The sequence below is a fragment of the Ranitomeya imitator genome, chromosome 1, assembly GCF_032444005.1.
Source record: "Ranitomeya imitator isolate aRanImi1 chromosome 1, aRanImi1.pri, whole genome shotgun sequence".
NCBI lineage: Eukaryota > Metazoa > Chordata > Amphibia > Anura > Dendrobatidae > Ranitomeya > Ranitomeya imitator.
In genome coordinates this window covers 28351769-28376128 of record NC_091282.1, presented here as the reverse complement: position 1 = coordinate 28376128, position 24360 = coordinate 28351769, and the positions used below count along the sequence as shown (strand labels likewise).

The window sequence follows — 24360 nt, the reverse complement described above, 5'->3', positions numbered from 1 at the left end:
TTTACTGCCCCCCATCAATAATACATGGTGGATGTGAGGTTTGTGTGTCCTGGATGCTGCGATATTCCACAGCTTTTTTCCTAGGGTGATTTCCCTTTCTACAGCTCATGAGGAGGAATCATGCTTTTCTCCCCACCTACAGCCTAAATGATCTGCCCTCCCTGATAACATGCTTTCACCCCTCTCCTCTCTGATCTGCTGGGTATGACTGTTTCTCCTCACTGCTGCCGTCTTTAATAGTAAAGGAAGAGGGAGATGATCAAATGGAGAGTCAGGAGCGCTGATAAATTATTAGTATTTTGATTGTGGGGCGTTCCCGGTATACGACAGGCCTTGTGGAGTGTTCTCGGTATTCGGTAGGTCTTGTGGGGTATTCCCAGTATGCGGCAGGTCTTGTGGGGGTGTTCCCGGTATACGGCAGGTCTTGTGCGGTGCTCCCAGTATATGGCAGTTCTTGTGCAGGATTTCTAACTTACAGCAGATCTTTTAGGATGTTCCTGCTATATGGCGGCTATTGTGGGGTTTTCCCAATGTAGAACAGGTCTTGCTTGTGAGGTTGTGCCAGTATATGTCAGTTATTGTCGAATGGCGCCAGTATATGTTGGGTCCTCTGAAGTGTTCCCAGTACAGTTGGGAAAAAAAGTACTTAGTCAGCCACCAATTGTTCAAGTTCTCCCACTTAGAAAGATGAGAGGCCTGTAATTGATATCATAAGTAGACCACAACTATGAGAGTCAAAATGAGAAAAGAAATCCAGAAAATCACCTTGTCTGATTTCATAAGATTTATTTAGCAAATTATGGTGCAAAATAAGTATTTGGCCTCCTAAAAACATGTAAGATTGCTGGCTCTCACAGACCTGTAACTTTTTCTTTAAGAGGCTCCTCTGTCCTCCACTCATTACCTGTAGTAATGGCGCCTGTTTGACCTTGTGATCAGTGTAAAAGACACCTGTCCACAACCTCAAACAGTCACACTCCAAACTCCACTATGGTGAAGACCAAAGAGCTGTCGAAGGACACCAGAAACAAAATTGTAACCCTGCACCAGGCTGGGAAGACTGAATCTGCAATAGGTAAGCAGCTTGGTGTGATGAAATCAACTGTGGGAGCAATAATAAGAAAATGGAAGACATACAAGACCACTGATAATCTCCCCGATCTGGGGCTCCACGCAAGATCTCACCCCGTGGGGTCAAAATGATCACAAGAATGGTGAGCAAAAATCCCAGAACCATGCGGGGGGACCTAGTGAATGAACTGCAGAGAGCTGGGACCAATGTAACAAGGCCTACCATAAGTAACACACTACGCCACCATGGACTCAGATCCTGCAGTGCCAGACGTTCCCCCCTGCTTAAGCCAGTACATGTCCGGGCCCGTCTGAAGTTTGCTAGAGAGCATTTGGATGATCCAGGTGAGTATTGGGAGAATGTCATATGGTCTGATGAAACCAAAGTAGAACTGTTTGGTAGAAACAAAACTCGTCGTGTTTGGAGGAGACAGAATGCCGAGTTGTATCCAAAGAACACCATACCTACTGTGAAGCATGGGGGTGGCAACATCATGCTTTGGGGCTGTTTCTCTGCAAAGGGGCCAGGACGACTGATCCGTGTACATGAAAGAATGAATGGGGCCATGTATCGTGAGATTTTGAGTGCAAACCTCCTTCCATCAGAAAGGGCATTGAAGATGAAACGTGGCTGGGTCTTTCAACATGACAATGATCCAAAGCACACCTCCAGGGCAACGAAGGAGTGGCTTCGTAAGAAGCATATGAAGGTCCTGGAGTGGCCTAGCCAGTCTCCAGATCTCAACCCTATAGAAAACCTTTGGAGGGAGTTGAAAGTCCGTGATGCCCAGCGACAGACCCAAAACATCACTGCTCTAGAGGAGATCTGCATGGAGGAATGGGCCAACATACCAACAACAGTGTGTGGCAACCTTGTGAAGACTTACAGGAAACGTCTGACCGCTGTCATTGCCAACAAAGGAAATATAACAAAATATTGAGATGAACTTTTGTTAATGACCAAATACTTATTTTCCACCATAATTTGCAAAATAAATCTTACCAAATCAGACAAGGTGATTTTCTGGATTTGTTTTCTCATTGTGACTCTCATAGTTGTGTTCTACCTATGATGTCAATTACAGGCCTCTCATCTTTTTAAGTGGGAGAACTTGCAAAATTGGTGGCTGACTAAATACTTTTTTTTCACCACTGTATATGACAGTTATTGTGGGATGGTGCCAGTATAGGTTAGGTCCTCTGGGGTGTTCCCAGTATATAACAGTTATTGTGGGATAGTCCCAGTATATGTTGGGTCCTCTGCGGTGTTTCCACTATATGATAGTTATTGTTGGGGGGTACCAGTATATGTTGGGTCCTCTGGGGTGTTCCCAGTATATAACAGTTATTGTGGGATGGTGCCAGTATATGTTGGGTCCTCTGAAGTGTTCCAAGTATATAACAGTTATTGTGGGGTGGTGCCAGTATATGTTGGGTCCTCTGGGGTGGTGTTCCCAGTATATAAGTTATTGTGGGGTGGTCACAGTATATTTTGGGTCCTCTGGGGTGTTCCCAGTATAGATCATTTCTTTTGTGGTGTTCCCAGTATACGGCAAGTCTTGTGGGGTGGTGCCAGTATATGTTGGGTCCTCTGGGGTGCTCCCAGTATATGACAGTTATTGTGGGGTGGTGCCAGTATATGTTGGGTCCTCTGGGGTGCTCCCAGTATATAACAGTTATTGTGGGGTGGTGCCAGTATATGTTGGGTCCTCTGGGGTGTTCCCCCCAGTATATAACAGTTATTGTGGGGTGGTGCCAGTATATGTTGGGTCCTCTGGGGTGTTCCCCCCAGTATATAACAGTTATTGTGGGGTGGTGCCAGTATATGTTGGGTCCTCTGGGGTGTTCCCAGTATATAACAGTTATTGTGGGGTGGTGCCAGTATATGTTGGGTCCTCTGGGGTGTTCCCAGTATATAACTGTTATTGTGGGGTGGTGCCAGTATATGTTGGGTCCTCTGGGGTGTTCCCCCCAGTATATAACAGTTATTGTGGGGTGGTGCCAGTATATGTTGGGTCCTCTGGGGTGTTCCCAGTATATAACAGTTATTGTGGGGTGGTGCCAGTATATGTTGGGTCCTCTGGGGTGTTCCCAGTATATAACTGTTATTGTGGGGTGGTGCCAGTATATGTTGGGTCCTCTGGGGTGTTCCCAGTATATGACAGGTCTTGTGGTGTTGTGCCAGTATATGTTGGGTCCTCTGGGGTGTTTCCGGAATATGTCAGTTATTGTGGGGCTGTGCCAGTATATGTTGGGTCCTCTGGGGTGTTCCCAGTATATGGCAGATATCGTGGGGTGGTGCCAGTACATGTTGGGTCCTCTGGGGTGTTCCCGGAATATGTCAGTTATTGTGGGGTGATGCCAGTATATGTTGGGTCCTCTGGGGTGTTCCCAGTATATAACTGTTATTGTGGGGTGGTGCCAGTATATGTTGGGTCCTCTGGGGTGTTCCCAGTATATGACAGGTCTTGTGGTGTTGTGCCAGTATATGTTGGGTCCTCTGGGGTGTTCCCAGTATATAACATTTCTCTTGTGGTGTTCCCAATATATGTTGGGTCCTCTGGGGTGTTCCCAGTATATAACATTTCTTTTGCACTGTTCCCAGTATAAGGCAGGTCTCGCGGGATATTTCCAGTATGCTGTGGTTAGTATACATGACACATTAGTAACAGCGCACGGGGTAGAGGGTGGCTGTAACCTGTAACCATAGAGATATATTGGAACTGCATACCCTAAAAAGCATGCGATACTTCATGAGGACACTTTGCAGAATTGCTTTGTTGCTTTTCCATTTTCGATGCACGGGAACGATGTAACAATGCCTGATAAGAGGGAACGCCGCTATTAGGGACGTCAGGATTGTGAAATCTTCCTGCCATCATCTGCAATAAAACTGAAATCTGAACAAGACGCTGGGAGCATCTGTGAGGAGATAATGCCGCGGTGACGAGGAGTAAAGCGTCCTGACGGGAGCGTTCAGGTAATAGAGAATTTACAAGGAGAAAATTATGTGAAGATGAAGCGTCAGGACGGTGAATAGAATTGGCATCCGGCAGAAACAATCAGCTCGATATGGAAGTATTACACTCATTAAAGGCAAAAGTCCAGCGCTGAGCAAAACGGGGACCAGCGTTCCAGCACAATGAGAGCCGGGACTCCTCACCAGTAAGATCACAGTGACACAGAATCACAGGCCTTTATTAGGACCACACTGTAACTGCCATTACCCTCGGCATGTCCATCATTAACGGTGGCGTGTCACGATCACGCTACGGAATGTGTGGATGGGTTCTCTACTACTAGTGGAGGCAGATTTTTGCTTGCTCCTGCTCTCCTGTCTACCCATCTGCTCCTGCTCTCCTGTCTACCCATCTGCTCCTCCTCTCCTGTCTACTAATCTGCTCCTGCTCTCCTGTCTACTAATCTGATCCTTCTATTTCTACCCATCTGCTCCTGCTCTCCTGTCTACCCATCTGCTCCTCCTCTCCTGTCTACTAATCTGCTCCTGCTCTCCTGTCTTCCCATCTGATCCTTCTATTTCTACCCATCTGCTCCTGCTCTCCTGTCTACCCATCTGCTCCTGCTCTCCTGTCTACCCATCTGCTCCTGCTCTCCTGTCTACCCATCTGCTCCTGCTCTCCTGAGAATAGTGAGTGCAGCTCTGGAGTATAATACAGGATGTAACTCAGGATCAGTAATGTAATATATGTACACAGTGACTGCACCAGCAGAATAGTGAGTGCAGCTCTGGAGTATACTACAGGATGCAACTCAGGATCAGTAATGTAATGTATGTACACAGTGACTGCACCAGCAGAATAGTGAGTGCAGCTCTGGGGTATAATACAGGATGTAACTCAGGATCAGTAATGTAATGTATGTACACAGTGACTGCACCAGCAGAATAGTGAGTGCAGCTCTGGGGTATAATACAGGATGTAACTCAGGATCAGTAATGTAATGTATGTACACAGTGACTGCACCAGCAGAATAGTGAGTGCAGCTCTGGAGTATAATACAGGATGTAACTCAGGATCAGTAATGTAATGTATGTACACAGTGACTGCACCAGCAGAAAAGTGAGTGCAGCTCTGGGGTATAATACAGGATGTGACTCAGTATCAGTACAGGATAAATCATTATTATTTAATATCCTATACACTAGCAGAGTTTTCCCCCGTAGGTAATATTTCCCCTATTTGTGGTGAGCGGACGTTCACACTGGGAGAAATATTGTTTATGAAAAAAAAAATCAAATTCCCCAAACCGCTTTCCAGAAGTAATGGAGGCTGAAGTGCGCCTGGCCACGTTGCCAATTCCTACGATATTACTCCGAGAACCATTTCCATTTTTTCTTAATCTCAACTTTATAAACAAAAGCTTTAAAATGGAACGAAAGAACAGAAAAGAGGCGGCCGAAGTGAACAGGAGCGAGAACGGGGCGATAACGGACTGTTCTGTCCTACAACAGCGCCAATTTTCGGCGGAGGAAGCGCTGCGTGATGTGAACCCTCCGTGGAAAACGAAATATTCCCCGGGAAAGACGGATAAAATTAAGTTGGAGATTCTAGACACGCATGCAGCAAAATTAGCCTAAGAGCAAAAAGAATGTCCAAAAAAATCAATTCAGCTCTCCATTGTGGAATTTCCCATTACATCTCACTTGTTGCACTAAGGCATCAATCACCCAGAGACCAGGTCGGCCCCTTATTTTTCGATGTACTGTACCTTTTAATAATGGATAGAAAAAAAATCCTTAAAGATTGATTCACAGCATACCACACGTCTATAAATTAATAAAATTTGTTTTTACCCTGTTGACACAACACACTTTTGTAATCTGATGCACTACGCACAATTTACATGTACGACCACATTATAAATTTACACACCAGTAAAACCAATAGCAATATTATCATTACTATAACTATGTCTCTAGATAAATTCCCTGAGTGGGTCACTTGTGGGGGATTTCCACTGTTTAGGCACATCAGTGGCTCTCCAAATGGAACACGGCGTGCACAGAACATTCCATCAAAGTCTGCGCTGCAAATCGTCACTCCTTCCCTTCCAAGCCCTGTTGTGCGCCCAAATGGTAGTTTTCCCCCACATGTGGGGTATCAGCCTACTCAAGAGAAATTGCCCAACATTTGTTGGGGTCCATTTTTTCCTGTTACCCTTGTGAACATTTTTTATTTTCACGGATCAATGTTATAAATTTCTGTGAAGCACCTGGTGGTTCCTGGTGCTCCCCACACATCTAGATAAATTCCCTAAGGAATCTAGTTTCCGAAGTGGGATCACCACTGTTTAGGCACATATGAGGCTCTCAAAACACAACATGGCATCCGCGCATCATTCCAGCCAATTTGGTGCTCAAGAAGTCAAATGGGGTTCCTTTCCTTCCGAGACCTGCCATGTGCCCAAACAGTAGAATTTGCCTACATATGGGGTATCTCAGGAGAAATACCACAACAAATTTAGTGGTCCATTTTAACATGTTAAGCTTGTGAAAATAAAAAATGCTAGGGCTAAAAGAACATTGTTGTGGAAAAAAAATAGATTTTTTTATTTTCATGGCTCAACGTTATAAACTTCTGTGAATCACCTAGGGGTTCAAGGTGCTTACAACACATGTAGATAACTTCCTTGAGAGGGCTAGTTTCCAAAATAAGGTCACTTTTGGGGAGTTTCAACTGTTTAGGCACATCAGGGGCTCTCCAAACACAACATCACGTCTGCTTTCACTTCCGCTTTCACTTCCAGATAATTTTGCGTTCAAAAAAATCAAAACCGTGCTCCCTTCCAAGCACTGCCGTGCGCTCAAACAGTAGTTTTCCCCCATTTATCAGCAAACTCGGAAGAAAAAGTACAAGAAATTTTGAAGTCCATTTTCTCCTGTTACCCTTGTGAAAATAAAAGAAATTGGGTCTAAAGTAAACTTTTTGTCAAAACATAGTTAAATGTCAATTTTTTCCTTACACATTGCATTAATTCCTGTGAATAAATAAATGCAATGAAAAAGACAAATTTTACCACTATCATGAAGTACAATTTGTCATGAGAAAACATTCTCAGAATCACCGGGATCCGTTAAAGCGGATCAGAGACAGAAGAATGAGACCAGACTCAGAGGCGATAAATAAATATCCACTGTTTGGTGTAATACCAGACTCAGCCTGTGGACAAGGGTGGCGCTCTTCCTGGATTTTTCAATCTCATTAAGCTCTTTTGTTTATTTCTGGTGACCTTTCCTCAGTTCTTGTGCTCGGCGGCTGCCGATAACAATGAATGATTAGTAATATCTCACACAGACGGCTGCGGACGGGTCAGGAAATTAAAGTCTAATGCAATCACGCCAGTCGGCGAGAACTGCTCCAATTGTGCACTAAAACTAAAGCAATTATCCTCCGTGAAATAAAGAAAATAAAGAAACGACGATGTGTCTGGGAGCGTTGGCTCAGACATCGATGTGGAGGTGACCCCGAGACCAACGCTCTGAAATAAACAATATGTATCAATATTTCATCGCTTTACCAAAAACAACAAAAATACGTGAGCTTACACCGCAGCTTACTGACGTTATATGGCATTTATCCATCGTACAGGCTGGGATGGGTCCAGCATCTTCACATCAGCAATGGTCTCCTTGGTCTCTCTCCACTTTCCTTTGCTTTATGAAAATAGATCGGGTGGGGGGGTCTAGTGGTCACTTGCCAAGGGCTCTCATTTATCAGGGGCTTACAAAACTTGGAAGTCAACGAGAACCCTAAGACTATGCTCACACCCAGTGTTTTTTTTCTGCAAAAACCTGGCCTCTTGGCAGTAAAATCGCTGCGTTCAAAACGTCCATTTTACAGCATTTTTGTAGCTTTTTTTTGGGTGTGGATTACATTTTTTTGCAGCTTTATTGCATTAGATGGCAGAGTTTTATCTGCGCTGTTTGGTTATTTTATGAAGGTGATATCTGAGCACTGTAAGGTGGCATTATTTAAGTACTGTATGGTTGTAACATTTAAGTCGTTGTAGGACGGTATTATTTGGACCATGAATGGCAATTTTATGCATTGAACACCAGTGTCATGTAGTCACTCAACAGGAATAACGTTTGGCTATTGTATGACGGCATTATTTTGAACACTGTGTGGCGGTATTATTTAAGAACAGTAAGAAATATATGGCATTTACAGTAAACGTCAGTGATATTTTGGCACTCTGTGCCAACAATGTTTGGATACTGAATGGAGGTATTACTTGGGCGCTGTAGGGCGGCATTATTTCATCAGTTACTTGCAGGAACGTATGAGCGTTTCATGCGAGTTCTGAGTTATTTGAATATTGTATTCATACAGGAATATGTACGTATGCGCATGTATTTCTCAAGCTTCTGAAATGTTGATAAACATGTCCTCATCTCCTAGAAAACTGGCCCCAATGCATCGCTATTCGTGACAAATAAAGACGTGACCCCAATAAGGTCCCGAGGGGCCCGATCAAAGTCTAAAAGGAGGAGTCAGGATTCATTTAAAAAGGATCAGCAAAGAAGTGAAGGCTTCAAAGCCGCGGACAATAAAGTGATCTAATGTCATACAATGATACTTAAAGGGGTTTGCTTCCCGATCCTCCGTGCGTGTCTCCTACATGTGACCACCGCTGCAGCCAATCACTGGCCTCCAGTCGCAAGCAGAAGATGCAGCGTTAAACCCCGGCCAAAAAAGCAGCGAGTTTGTCACGTCTCTGTAGAGTCTATATGGAGAAGGACAACTCCCATCTATATAACAGCAGGGAGCCCGAAGAGAGCGCTGCGCCCCCCACTACATATGACCGCACCACACCACCATGTTTGCTCCTGCACCATAAATCTTAAGGTATGGAGCCATAAAAGGTGCAGAAAACAGGGTGCAGCATTAAGAAAATGATTACAGACAGTAAAGCTGCCCGCGTCTCCAGGGCCAGCTGTATAACACACAACAGCCGCAAGAAATAGCCCCTGATATTGACAGACGATCAAAAGGGTCGATATACATATATATAGTAGGAAAGCCAGGTAGGACAGGGTTAAAACCTAGCACTGGAGGTTCTGATTACATGCACCTGGCTAGCTATGTCTAGAGTCAGGCCCTGTATTCATTTGTTGGTCTGTCAGCTGGGGGAGCGGAGCAGAGTGGATTTGTGTTGGAGCTGCAAGACAAGCCAGAATCTCTCTAGAGGAGAAATATCAATTCGACAGAGGACGGGGACACTGGCGCCCGCGCTGATTGGGTACCGGGGTCATGTGAGACAAGAACAGCACGAGAACCCCGGGGGGAGCAAGTGCAGACACCGTAGGAATGGCGCCAGCACGGGAGGCGAGTATAGGCTTTATTATTTTATGGGGGGCAAAACGAGGAGTTTCAGAAAAAGTTGCACAACTAGTGGACAACTTCTTTAAAGAGTTGTCCACTAGTTGGACAAGTATATTGAGTTCGATAACCCTCGCAACGCTTTGGCACAAGAATCTGTGTGAACTCTTGGGCCTCCCTGGCAGCGAGAATCCATACAATTGGTGTATGAATGCGGAGCACAGTCCCAAAGAGCACGGGTGATTACAGTATAAAAATGGTACGTCCTGGGTAAAGGCAGCTACAGCATTGCAAAGATGGTCTGAAAGCATGGAGGAGCTCGTCAAGCAACTGGTCCAGGCCAATCTGCAACAGCAGCAGGAAACTAACAAACTCCTGATCCAGCAGTTTCAGCAGCAGATGGCTTTCTTGGCAGAAATTGCCCGGGTCAGGGAGACGGCCCTTTCTGCCATCCAAAGTGATGGTATCCGGGTGAGGCGCACACTACAGGAGGTCTTGCAGAAGATGACTCTGGAGGATGAAGTCAAGGCTTTCCTGAGTGTCTTTGAGAGGGTGGCAGACAGGAAGTAACTGCCCCAGAGCAATGGGCAGAGGTCCTAACTCTGTACCTTATGGGGGAACCGCACAGAGTTTACTGCGACCTTGCCCTGCGGGATGCAAAGGAGTGCGGCAAGCCGAAAACGGACATTTATGGCATGTTTGGTTGGAACACTGGCAGTCCGAGAACAACGGGAGCACCTCTGGTGCTACTAAAAGGACAAGTCGCCCCAGTCCCAGATGTTTGACATCTTCTACCTGGCTGCACCTGGACATGTGCTCTGCAGCACAGATGGTGGAAAGAATGGTAGAGGACCAATTTATCCACTTACAACTGAGATCCGTGCAAAGCTGAGATGCCATAGGAGATCTCCAAAATGCAGATGACTTTGGGAGCCTCGTGAAAAGATACTTGGCTGTGGAGAACTCCCTGAGCAATCAAGCAAGCCTGAGGTCACCTTTCTGGGACACCTAAATGGAGGGGTCCAAAACCACATCTGAGAGGTTCTCAAAGACCCAGGAGCAGTCAGAGCCAGGTTAAAGGGGTACATATCATGCAATTGTCTACTGGTGGTGTTGTGCCCTGGGGCACATATCTGCCCATTGTCCCTTGGTCTCAGAACCGATGAACTGCTCCATAGGCCGATGCTTCTCATATTTTGCACATCCAGCGAGCGCAGTACCATACCCTGGAGAGGAACCACAGCTGTGCCGGGTGACCGTGAATGGTGTGACTGGACTTCTGCATTTGCTAGTCCCCAGGAAGTGGTGGGGAGTTGTATCCTTGGAGGAACCAGAAACCATCCAATGGGTCAGGTCAACAAACGTACAGACTGTGGTTCCTTGTCCCACCAAGTGGGAGAGGCCAATATCCTTGACCAGGAGGAGTCCGAGCATAGCTATGGGACTGCCCAGCTCAGGGACAGAACTAGAACAATGAAAGGTGCCCTGTAAAATGTACATGGGGTTCCCCAGGAGCTGATAAGTTTTCCACAATTAGCCAGACACAAGGATCTGTTGTGTCAAGGGACAAAAGTGAGGGGCCAGGTAGAGAGTGCCTCCGAAAGGATCAAGAGGCAAAATCCAGGTCGGGTCGAGTGAGGCAATTTAAGCCCTAGGATCGGATACTTGTGTTGGTGCCCACAGGGGAGAGAAAGTTCCAGTGGCAGGAAAAAAGTGGGAGAGGTCACTAACAAAGTACACCGGCCAGGAAAAAAGAAGCCCTTCCCAATATATTATGGCAACCTACTAAAAACCCTGGAAGGATAGGAACCTGCTCGAAACCCCTTGCCCTGGTAAGAAGCCAGCATTGCGGGTGTTAAAGGGGCAGAAATTTTGCCCCTTATAAAAATCAACACGGATGAAAATTGGTACCGAAAAATGGGGGCAAGTTCTTGGAGTTACTGGGTCACCTTCGTCTCATCAAGCAGGAGACAACCAATTGTGTCAATTTAAAGCCCTGTAGGATCTGTGTGTTTACAGACGGTGCCTAGTTCCTGGCTTTGGGCAGAGGGGAGGGTATGTAGGCAAACTAGGTAGGAAAGGGTTAAATCCTAGCACTACAGGAACTGATTAGGTACACCTGGCTAGCTATGACTAGAACCAGGCCATGTGTTCACTGGAGGCAGTCAGATGGGGGGAGCAGAGTAGTGCGAGATGTGTTGGACCTGCAGAGAGACAAGCAAGAGCTGCGATTTGTCTTACATACGGCAATACTGTTGCACTGCAGTATATAGTACACACGCACGGTAAATGCCGTAAAGAGAAAATCAAAATGCCAGAATTGTTAATTTTTTTTTTCAGAAAAGAGATCAAAACAAGATGTGTAACACAAACGGGTATTAATAAAACAGCGCCACATGTAAAAAACAAGCTGGAGAAAGAGAACGCTTCGGATCTCTTGGCACATCAACACACAAAAATAATTTTTAACAAACCTTTTTTTCATCATTTAAATTTAAAAAAAAAGTGATCTCCAAAAATTTGGAAAAATGGATGTGGTGCCCAGGAGGGGCGCGGTTGATGACTTTTAAGTCGAAAAAGGTCACAAATTTTGGCGCCAATCTGCACCCGCTCACAGGAGGTGAAGATTTCACTTTCTGACTTTGGACTGCTCCAGATTTCAGCAGCGTTTTACACCGACCAGAGATGTAGCAGAGCCAACTTTGTCATCTGCAGTTTTATCCTTTCGCCTTATGGAAAGCCTGGAGTGACGCACTGCAGCTCGGCTCTGCTACATCTGTGCTTCCAGCGACAAGGCCAGATGCGACGTGATAATGAGAAGCAATGTAATATATTCCGGAGCGGCGCTCGCACTTCTTCCCGCGTCAATTTAGTCCCCGCTTGAGAATTTTTTAATTGGACCAATTAGCAACCTGAGACGTGACGCCGAGGATGTGTGGGGAAACTGCGAAGCCCCTCATTAAAGGGAGTGTGCAAATTGGGTGCAGAGAGCAGGTTTCCACATCTCACACTGGCGCGGCTAATTATTCCGCCTGTGTCAGTGCCACTGCCGGGGGATGAATCACCGTGGGTCAGGACCGCAGAGGAAAGGAAATGGTTGCAATGTAGCAGAGCCAATAACATGGATTTCCTTGCTTTTTTTTTCCCCTAACTCCAAAATTTGCACCAGAATCACCTGCTGTGGAACTACAACTCCCAGAATGCCACAACCTTGAGGCTCACAGGGCATGATGAACTATGCAGAGATCATGGCCACATAGTTAGGACGACATTCACACCTTTCTCTGCTTCGTCGACCATTTCTAATACCGCAGCCCATGACGTGGCATACGGACACCGTGGCCCAATGTGACCGGCCAATCGCAGGGGTCTCCACCAGCTCCTGTGGCACGGTGGGCAGGAGACCCCCAACCTAGGAGGAAGAGGTCACCAAGACAAAATCTCACCCGGACCATGACTATTAGATTATCCTGAATTACTAATCTGCAGTAACGCATGCCTGCATCCAAATTACTGCATTACAGGCGACATTAGCTGCTCAGGAATCCGGGAAAGCCTGCGTGGGAGAAGTCACAGTGGACATCCCGGGTATCACCGACACCCACAATAACGGGATCTGTATGAACCCGAACATGCCGGACCAGAACACCGAGCTCATGTGTGATTGTAAAGGAGCAGCAGTGACACCTTCAGGTCATAAGTGGTACTGCACCTGCAGAGCTGGTGTCCTAACCACACAGTGAGTGTATGTAAAAGTACCAATCAGATGTAAAAAAAAATCCTGCACCCCAGAAGTCAAAAAATAGAGGCTCTAAAGCCATTTCAAAGTTATAACTAACAGCATAGACTGACAGCCTCCATCAAGATCCTGTCTGTCTGCAGCCACCACTAGGGGGAGCTCCCTGTATACAGAGATACATGATAAGATCCTGTCTGCAGTCACCACTAGGGGGAGCTCCCTGTATACAGAGACACATGATAAGATCCTGTCTGCAGTCACCACTAGGGGGAGCTCCCTGTATACAGAGATACATGATAAGATCCTGTCTGCAGCCACCACTAGGGGGAGCTCCCTGTATACAGAGATACATGATAAGATCCTGTCTGCAGCCACCACTAGGGGGAGCTCCCTGTATACAGAGATACATGATAAGATCCTGTCTGCAGCCACCACTAGGGGGAGCTCCCTGTATACATAGATACATGATAAGATCCTGTCTGCAGCCACCACTAGGGGAGCTCCCTGTATACAGAGATACATGATAATATGCTGTCTGCAGTCACCACTAGGGGGAGCTCCCTGTATACAGAGATACATGATAAGATCCTGTCTGCAGCCACCACTAGGGGGAGCTCCCTGTATACAGAGATACATGATAAGATCCTGTCTGCAGTCACCACTAGGGGGAGCTCCCTGTATACAGAGACACATGATAAGATCCTGTCTGCAGCCACCACTAGGGGGAGCTCCCTGTATACAGAGATACATGATAAGATCCTGTCTGCAGCCACCACTAGGGGGAGCTCCCTGTATATAGAGATACATGATAAGATCCTGTCTGCAGCCACCACTAGGGGGAGCTCCCTGTATACAGAGATACATGATAAGATCCTGTCTGCAGTCACCACTAGGGGGAGCTCCCTGTATACAGAGATACATGATAAGATCCTGTCTGCGGTCACCACTAGGGGGAGCTCCCTGTATACAGAGATTCATGATAAGATCCTGTCTGCAGTCACCACTAGGGGGAGCTCCCTGTATACAGAGATACATGATAAGATCCTGTCTGCAGTCACCACTAGGGGGAGCTCCCTGTATACAGAGATACTTGATAAGATCCTGTCTGCAGTCACCACTAGGGGGAGCTCCCTGTATATAGAGACACATGATAAGATCCTGTCTGCAGCCACCACTAGGGGGAGCTCCCTGTATACAGAGATACTTGATAAGATCCTGTCTGCAGTCACCACTAGGGGGAGCTCCCTGTATATAGAGACACATGATAAGATCCTGTCTGCAGTCACCACTAGGGGGAGCTCCCTGTATATAGAGACACATGATAAGATCCTGTCTGCAGTCACCACTAGGGGGAGCTCCCTGTATATAGAGACACATGATAAGATCCTGTCTGCAGCCACACTTGGACAAGGCACATCAGTGTAAAATAACCTTCCCAATGAGGAACAGAATACTATGAGAATGTAATAAAGAATAGTAATAATAAACTGAAGCGCCGCGCTGTGAACCGACAGTGAGAGCCAGCAGGACTTGGAATGGGATGAGCTTGTCGGGGAGATTTCACATTTCGGGACCTCGCTGCCAGCACATGATGAATGTTCTTCCTGCCCGTTTCCTACATGGCGGAGCGCCCCCACAGGAGAGATTCATGGGCTGCAGATGTAACACTCGGCGACTCTAGTGTTCCTGCGGCTCAGCGGCGCTCGTCAGACACTTCATGGTTGGGATGTTCTCATGGAGATATGATGAGCTCCATCGGAAGCCAGGACTTTGATATTTGAGATTTGTTTTCCCACTAGAAAACAAAACCTTTTGGCCCCGATCACAACTGCAAAAATTACGAAACACGGAAATGTCGCCAACGAGGAAAGAAAACAACAAGAAAGCGAAAAAGGCGGAAAAAGACGTGGGACGATCTGCAACATCTTATATGTTCCACCATGGAAGCCTCCCACACCCCAGAAGGCCCACCACAGAAAAACCTTATAGACTCGGTGAATAACGTACTCACAAAATGGGGAGAAGAAAAATTACAAATTAGGTGAAAAAAAAAAATCTTGCAATTTATCACCCCAACCCCCCATCACCAACCCCCCCACCCTGAAAAAAAAAATCTGATTAAAGTCTCCATGACTGATTATCGCCTCTAGCTCCTCCTCTCTATGTCTGTGCCCCTCTAGCTCCTCCTCTCTATGTCTGTCGCCTCCCCTGTGTCTCCTCTAGCTCCTCCTCTCTATGTCTGTGTCCCCTCTGGCTCCTCCCCTCTATGTCTGTGTCGCCACTAGCACCTCCCCTCTAGGTCTGTGTCTCCTCTAGCTCCTCCTCTCTATGTCTGTGTCCCCTCTGGCTCCTCCCCTCTATGTCTGTGTCGCCACTAGCACCTCCCCTCTATGTCTGTGTTGCCTCTGGCTCCTCCTTTCTATGTCTGTGTCGCCTCTAGCTCCTCCCCTCTGTCTGTGTCGCCTCTAGCTCCTCCTCTCTATGTCTGTGTCGCCTCTAGCTCCTCCCCTCTGTCTGTGTCGCCTCTAGCTCCTCCTCTCTATGTCTGTGTCGCCTCTAGCTCCTCCCCTCTGTCTGTGTCGCCTCTAGCTCCTCCTCTCTATGTCTGTGTCGCCTCTAGCTCCTCCCCTCTGTCTGTGTCGCCTCTAGCTCCTCCTCTCTATGTCTGTGTCGCCTCTAGCTCCTCCCCTGTCTGTGTTGCCTCTAGCTCCTCATTTCTATGTCTGTGTCGCCTCTAGCTCCTCCTCTCTGTCGCCACTAGCACCTCCTCTGTCTGTGTCGCCTCTAGCTCCTCATTTCTATGTCTGTGTCGCCTCTAGCTCCTCCTCTCTGTCGCCACTAGCACCTCCTCTGTCTGTGTCGCCTCTAGCTCCTCCTTTCTGTGTCTGTCGCCTCTAGCTCCTCCTCTCTGTCTGTGTCGCCTCTAGCTCCTCCTATGTCTGTGTCGCCTCTAGCTCCTCCCCTCTATGCCTGTATCTCCTTTAGTTCCTCCTTTCTATGTCTGTGTCTCCTTCTAGCTCCTCCCCTGTGTCCTCTAGCTCCTCCTCTCTATGTCTGTGTCGCCTCTAGCTCCTCCTCTGTCGCCACTAGCACCTCCTCTGTCTGTGCCGCCTCTAGCTCCTCCCCTCTATGTCTGCGTCGCCTCTAGCTCCTCCCCTCTATGTCTGTATCTCCTCTAGCTCCTCCTTTCTCTGTGTTGCCTCTAGCTCCTCCCCTCTATGTGTCATCTCTAGCTCCTCCCCTCTCTGTGTTGCCTCTAGCTCCTCCCATATGTCTGTGTTGCCTCTAGCTCCTCCCCTCTGTGTCGCCACTAGCTCCTCCTCTGTCTGTCACCTCTAGCTCCTCCCCTCTGTCTGTATCTCCTCTAGTTCCTCCCCTCTCTCTGTGTTGCCTCTAGCTCCTCCCCTCTGTGTCATCTCTAGCTCCTCCCCTCTCTGTGTTGCCTCTAGCTCCTCCCATATATGTCTGTGTTGCCTCTAGCTCCTCCCGTGTCATCTCTAGCTCCTCCTCTCTATGTCTGTGTTGCCTCTAGCTCCTCCCCTCTCTCTGTGTTGCCTCTAGCTCCTCCCCTCTATGTCGCCTCTAGCTCCTCCCCTCTATGTCTATCTCCTCTACGTCCTCCTCTCTCTGTGTTGCCTCTAGCTCCTCCTCTCTATGTGTCATCTCTAGCTCCTCCTCTCTCTCTGTGTTGCCTCTTGCTCCTCCCCTCTATGTCTGTGATGTCTCTGGCTCCTCCTCTCTATGTCTGTGTTGCCTCTAGCTCCTCCCCTCTCTCTCTGTGTTGCCTCTAGCTCCTCCCCTATATGTCTGTGTTGCCTCTTGCTCCTCCCTCCATAGAATTTTACAAGCACCAACCGTCATCTCCTATCTTAGTAACGGGAAGATCAGTCTTCGCTGAATACAGATTTTACCTCCGAACTGACAGCGAGAGATCAGTCCAGGAGGAGAAAGAAGCGGATTTATCTGATAACATTTATTACAAAGTTTCTTATCTTCATGTGCACTATTGATTTATGAAATAAGCATTATACCGATGATTACTCCAGTAAGTCCCTTATGAGCTCACAATGTCCAGCAGCCACAATCATCGGCAATGACGATGGCTCAACCACAGCAGACATCCGAGTCTGCCGACTTTCAAAGTGCGGCGATTTGCAGGTCATGATGTAATTTTATGTAAATTCATGCTAAGGCGTTGTCTAAGATACTGATGACCTCATAGTATAGCAAGTCAGCGCTCTGCGGGTCCTCAGTGTGGCCAGAATTGACCATTGTACAGAGCCGGGACACTACAGCTCCATACACAGTCTAGTGGCCACTCCCAGGTACTGCAGCTCAGCTCCTCCTTCAGTGAACTTGTGGTAGCGCCCACCAGCCATGACAAGGAGAACCTTCCCTGGTGGGACACCAGACGTATCTCTTGCCTCCATATTTGTCTGAGCTCGTTCCATCAGTCTATGGCTGTTTTTAATTAGTGCTGGATCCTTCCTGCCCTTTACAATTGTAGTTATCGGTCTTTGAGAGCTAAGTCACCTTGTCGTGGCTGGTGGGGACACACTAATTGTCCTTCATTTCATAAGCATAGTCTATATTGCAGGAATGCAGGTCATATTTCATATATTCTAGATTTGCATCTATCTTGGCACATTTTGCAATCCTAACGATAAACCATTAATATTTTATCTGCTCTAAGGGGAAAAAATATATATACGGTACATATGCAAGTTACTAGTAAATGGAAATAACGAGGGGTAAAAAAAGAAATGGGGGGGGAAAAAATGGCAATTTTGCAATTTTTAGGGGGGTTTCGTAGTTTCTGCCTTTCGTTGTGGGGTAAATGTGACAGGGCAATGTGATCCTCCAGATCAGGACGATTACTTCGATACCAAACTAGTACACTTTGTTATTATTTTTGTGATTTAAAATACAAAAAAAAGATGAATTTTGTAAAAAAAAAAATTTAAATATTTTTAGTTTGTTTCGACATTTTCCTGGAACCCCTTAACTGATTTTGTTTTTCTTGGATAGAGCGGCTTGAGGGCTGATATTTTTTATTGGTACATACAATATTTTAATTCCTTTTTTTTTTTTGGGGGGGGGAGGGGGGTGTATATTTGGGGCGATACATTGAGAAAAAAACAAAAAAAACAGCAATTCCGCCATTTCCATTTTTTTTTTTTTTTTTTATATAATGGGTTAAAAAAAAAATTAGATTTTGATATATTTTATCCTAGGATAAATCAGGTAAACTGCTTTTTAACCTCAAGGAGGAGAATTCTAAAATTTTCTGAGGAAAGTGTAATTTCTGTAGCTCTAGGTCACTGCCCCTCAGGCGATGCTCCTACTACCCAAAAAAAAAGTAACTTTCGAAAACTTTCTAACAATCCTGCGGCCAAAAATCCAGAAAGCCAGAACAGTTCCCGTTCCGCGCGCGCAACAGTCCCCGTCCTGAAGGCTTCTACTGCCCCCTTGTGGAGAAATCGGTAAATGGCACATTCTTACTTGTGCATGGGATCAATGTGCTCGGGCATTGCTCCTACCTTCCTTTGAGGGCCAGCAACGCTCCTTCTTCCTTCATCCGCTTGCCCTTTGAGATGTTGTCCTCCAGCAGAAGTCCTTTCTTCCTCTTAATGGACTGGAGCCAGCGCGCGTCGTCGCTGTCACCGCCAGCGGCCGCCTCGTCCGCAGACTCCTTCTCGAAGTTCTGAGATGTCGCCTTCGACACCCTCTCACCGATCTTCCTCTTCCATCCAAAGGAGGCCATTATCAACTACAAAAAAAAAATAGCAGCAAAGCCAAAATATAAACCCAAGGCTCATCTGGTTCACTGACACCATTTTCAAGTAGCCTAGTAAGTAGCTCAGATGTAACAGATAGGGTGGAGGCCGTGATTCGGGGCCCCCATGAATTAGCCAGCACTTCCCTGCATTGAATTCTATGCATTATAATATTGTAATACTTCATTTCGCCTGCGGAGGCACTGCAGGGTAAATGAACAGTTGCTGCTGGGTTATATATGATCACTGGGGGTCACGGTATCCTAATAAAAGGTGCCAGACTTGATGTTTTATCTTGTTACCCGCCTTTTTTAATAAGTGATATTAGATTCTGCACAATGGTCCTCCAGTGGATCCGGGAAGGGTGAGATGGAGGAGCAGCGATCAGCCGATACCCAAGGTGGCTTCTTTCTAAAAGAAGTCAGGGATATGCTATCAGTCAGTGGATGAAAACAATTAATGTTTGCATTCACTGACAGCAACCAATGACCTCTGAAGTCGAAAGGGTTCTATCTTTCCCCCCCCCCCAAAAAAAGGGGATTCAAACAGAGCCCCTGATGAAGCCATGGAGTGAAACGCACAAACTAAATTTAAGTGGTCTACATTCCCCCCGTTTTTTTCTTACGCAACGTTATCGGTCTTTTCAGCTTAGAACTACGTAATTGGGTACATCTAAAGAGACGGACACCGCTGAGAGCTCCATCCGGGGCTCCATTTAAATCCCTTTCCACTTCATGGAAGTTACAATTTGCTATAAGATTGGCGCCTTATCCTCAAATAGGGAGAGGATGGTAGATAGTGAGAAATTATGCAAATTTGCAATTTACTTGTTATTTCTATCTTCCTTCGTTCTCTACTTATCGCTACTTGTTGGCAAGAGGGAACATGAGCAGCGCCGACAAGCACTTTCTAGGCGAGTTTGCAGGCGCTTCTCTGAAGCTGGCCGGTATGGCAGGAGCCTAGGGTTAGCTCATGCTTCTAATGCCGCAGAGGTAAAACCGACTCACATTGCAGCAGCAGTGTCATGCTGCCGTGAGGATCCCAAACGGCCAATCAATCTGGAGAGCATGAGTCCCCAAGAAATCAGGAGGTTGGAGAGCGGCGCACTACTGCACAGACAAGATGGGACATATATACATATAAGCCACTTAAAGGGGTTTTTCCAACAAACAAAGTTCATTTTAATCAATAGATCTCCGAATAATAATAATTTCCACAATTGATGTATTTAAAATAAAAAGTTCCTGTGCCGAGATAATCTTATAAATGTGCCCCTGCCGTGTACTGTGTAACGGCCGTGTAACGTAGGATGTTGGATAAGTAGCCCCAATCAAGTTCTAAATAAATCAGAGCTGTCCTGTAGGCTCCTTGTCAGCATGAACTATCTGTCCACATATGAATAAAATGAAACGCTATGGCAGGAGACCCATGGGGACCCCACTGGAGACAGAGACATAAAAAAAGCTACACTTCGGATTGCCAAAAAGTACATTAGCAAGACACAATCCTTCTGGGAAATCGTCTTGTGGATAGAGGAGACCAAGACAGAGCTTTTTGGTAAAGCACATCATTCTACTGTTCACGGAAAACGGAATGAGGCCTACAAAGAAAAAAACACAGTACCTACAGTCAAATATGGTGGAGGTTTAAAGATGTTTTGGGGTTGTTTTGCTGCCAGGCAGCATGAAATCTGAAGATTACCAAAGGACTTTGGGTTGCAATGTAGGGCCCAGTGTCAGAAAGCTGGGTTTGCGTCCTAGGTCATGGGTCTTCCAACAGAACAATGTTCCCAAACATACTTCAAGAAGCCCCCAGAAAATGATACAAGCAAAGAGCTGGAGAATTCTGAAATGGCAGCAATGAGTCCGGATCTAAATTCCACCGAATACCTGTGAAGAGATCTAAAAAATTGCTGTTGGGAGAAGACATCTTCACATATGAGAGACCTGGAGCAATTTGCAAAAGAAGAGCGCTCCAAAATTCCAGCTGAGAGGTGTAAGAAGCTTGTTGATGGTAATAGGAAGCGATTGATTGCAGTTCTTTATTCCAAGGAGTGTGCAACCAAATACTAAATTGAGGGTGCCAACTAGAGATGGGTGAACCCCTGGAAGTTCGGGTCCAGCCGAACAGATAAAAAAAGTTCGGTTCGGGTACCTGATCGGTACCTGAATCCGGACCCCATTCGCGGGGCCCGAACATCCATTGTTTGCCACGCTCTCATCTGCATGACAGTGTGGCAAACATTGGCTCTGATCCGCGGTTAGATTATTACTGCCGGTGAGGGCATTGCGGCTCCCACGCTATCAGATGAGATCGTGAGCCAGCAACTGTGACTGGATGTAAAAAGTTTACCTCAGGTCACATGCGTCGGCTGATGGGACTACTACTCCCATCAGCCTACGCCTGCTGTTGTTGATAACAGCGAGAGAAGGCAGCGGCTGATGGAAGTATTCATCAGTCGGTGCCTGGGCAATAAATTTAAAAAGACGGCGTGGGTTCCCCTGTATTTATGATAACCAGCCAGGCAAAACTGATAGCTGCTGCCTACAACCCACAGCGGCAGCTGTCAGCATTATCATGGCTGGTTATCAAAAACAGAGGAGTCCCCATGCCGTACTTTTAAAATAATTAAAAAAATATATTTAAAAAAAAAAACAGTGTGGGATTCCCCCTATTTTTGACAACCAACCAAACTAAAGCAGACAGCTGGAGGCTGGTATTCTCAGGCTGGTAAGGGGTCATGGATATCGACCCCCCCCCCCCAGCCTAAAAATAGCAGCCCACAGCCGCCCCATAAATGGCACATCTATTAGATGCACTAATTCTGGCGCTTTGCCCGGCTCTTCCCACTTGCCTTGTGGCAGTGGGGTTAATATTTTTGGGGTTGATGTCACCTTTGTATTGTCAGGTGACATCAAGCCCACGGCTTAGTAATGGAGAAGCGTCTAGAAGACACCCATCCATTACTAATCCTATAGTTATATTGGAAATAAACACACAGCCAGAATAAAGCCTTTTATCTAATATATAAAGCTGAATGTGTGTGTGTGTGTGTGTGTGTGTGTGTGTGTGTGTGTGTGTGTGTGTGTGTGTGTGTGTGTGTGTGTGTGTGTGTGTGTGTGTGTGTGTGTGTGTGTGTGTGTGTGTGTGTGTGTGTGTGTGTGTGTGTGTGTGTGTGTGTGTGTGTGTGTGTGTGTGTGTGTGTGTGTGTGTGTGTGTGTGTGTGTGTGTGTGTGTGTGTCCGGGATTGGCATCTGCACCGTCGCAGCTACAGCCACAAAATTTTGCACAGTCACACGTCTGGACCCCGAGAGCGTCATAGGCTATGTTGTGAGGTGAAAGTTTAACCCCGCGCTTTCCAATTCACCAAACAATTTTGCCCCTATCTACATAATGGGGAAAAAAGTGAAAGGAAAAGTGTTGGAGGCGTCGCAGCTACAGCCACAAAATTTTGCACAGTCACACATCTGGACCCCAAGAGCATCATAGGCTATGTTGTGAGGTGAAATTTTAACCAATTCACCAAACAATTTTTCCCCTATCTACATAATGGGGAAAAGTGAAAGGAAAAGTGTTGGAGGCAAATTGACAGCTGCCAGATGTGAACAAGGGGGACTTAAAGAATGAGAGCGATGGCGCCAAAGAGTATATACCGTACAGTTGCTAAGGTGGGGCCCCGACATGGGATACTCACCACACACGGGGATATGAACACACACACAAAATGCGCCACACACTACCACGTGCTTGTACACATACCACCCTCAGCACACATTACACCATCCTCGCCACATAAAAGTCGAAACACAAAAGTCGCTGCTCAGAACTCGCCACCCGCAAAACTCGCCACATGCAAAAACTAGGCTCACGCAAAACTCGCCACAAGTGCAAAACTCACCTCATGGAAAACTCGCCACACGCAAAACTTGCACACGTGGAAAAATTGCCACATGCACAAAAGTTGCAACACATGCAAAAGTTGCCTCACACAAAACTTGCACATACTCAAAAGGCACCACACATAATACTCGCAACGCGCAAAACTCACCATGCGCAAAACTTGCTGCACACAACTTGCTACACTAACCTGTCACATGCAACTTGACACACAAAAAGTTGCTACACGCATGTTGCCACACAAAACTCATCTAACAAAAGTCGCTACATGCATGTCGCCACACGCAACTCAACACACACAACTTGACAAACGAAACTCGCCCTAAAACACACACAAGCCTGGTATTATCCTTCAAAAATAAAAATCTGATTAATAAGCAGACAAACTACAAGAGCAACAAATGTACCATATAGGAAATACGGCAGCTGTCAGTCACATGACCTGTCTATTATGTGTATGTGTGAGCTAATATATACTGCCAGGGGGAGGGCTTCCTGTTGGCTGGGGATTTATCAGGCTGCCAATTTAGCTTACAAATACTGAAGTAAAAATACTGAGCAAATAACGTGTGAACGAGGTCTAATACAGGAGATGACACACAGGTATATACTATATACAGGGGAGATGACATACAGGTATATACTATATACAGGAGAGATGACACACAGGTATATACTATATAGAGGAGGAGATGACATACAGGTACATACTAGATACAGGAGGAGATGACATACAGGTATATACTATATACAGGAGGAGATGACACACAGGTATAGGCTATATATAGAAGATGACATACAGGTATATACTATATACAGGAGGAGATGACACACAGATATATACTATATACAGGGGAGATGACACACAGGTATATACTATATACAGGAGGAGATGACATACAGGTATATACTATATATAGAAGGAGATGACATACAGGTATATACTATATATAGGAGGAGATGACATACAGGTATATACTATATACACGGGAGTTGACACACAGCAGGTACATACTATATACAGGGGAGATGACATACAGGTGTATACTATATATAAGGGAGATGACAAACATGTATATACTGAGGTGAAAATGAGGGGTGTGAGGTGAAAATGAAAAGGTGTGAGTGCAAAATGAGACGGGCGAGGGAAAATAGTGGAGTGATCGGAAAATGACAGATGTGAGGTCGAAATGACAAGTATTAGGAGGGAATGAGAGGAGTGAGGGAGAAAATGAGAGGTGTGAGGGGGAAAATGAAAGATGTGATTGGGAAAATGAGAAGCATGATGGGAAAATAAGAGAAGTGAGGTGCTATAACTAACCACAGATATTTACTATGCCCAGGCAACACCGGGCTCTTCAGCCAGTTTGAAATAAAACAAAACACACTTTCGTTTTTTTATTTAAAAATTTATACTCACCTTACGCCCATTCCAATGACGTCCTCGTCCTCTGTAAAAAACGGAGTTCCAGCCGCGCATGCGCGGTCGGAAAAAGCGGTCCGTCAGGAGCAAAAAATGTTACATGTAGCGTTT

The 24360-nt window shown here is 46.2% G+C and overlaps 1 protein-coding gene across 2 annotated transcripts in view; it reads right to left on the bottom strand.

The window, feature by feature from the left end:
• TTC33 (tetratricopeptide repeat domain 33) overlaps positions 1–24360 on the bottom strand; it is a 216379-nt gene that overhangs the window by 177705 nt on the left and 14314 nt on the right. For both annotated transcript variants that reach the window (XM_069745913.1, XM_069745914.1), the window contains exon 2: positions 18693–18922. In XM_069745913.1, coding sequence (XP_069602014.1) covers positions 18693–18916 — 224 coding nt within the window. In that variant the 5' untranslated portion in view covers positions 18917–18922. The remainder of the gene's footprint in view (positions 1–18692; positions 18923–24360) is intronic.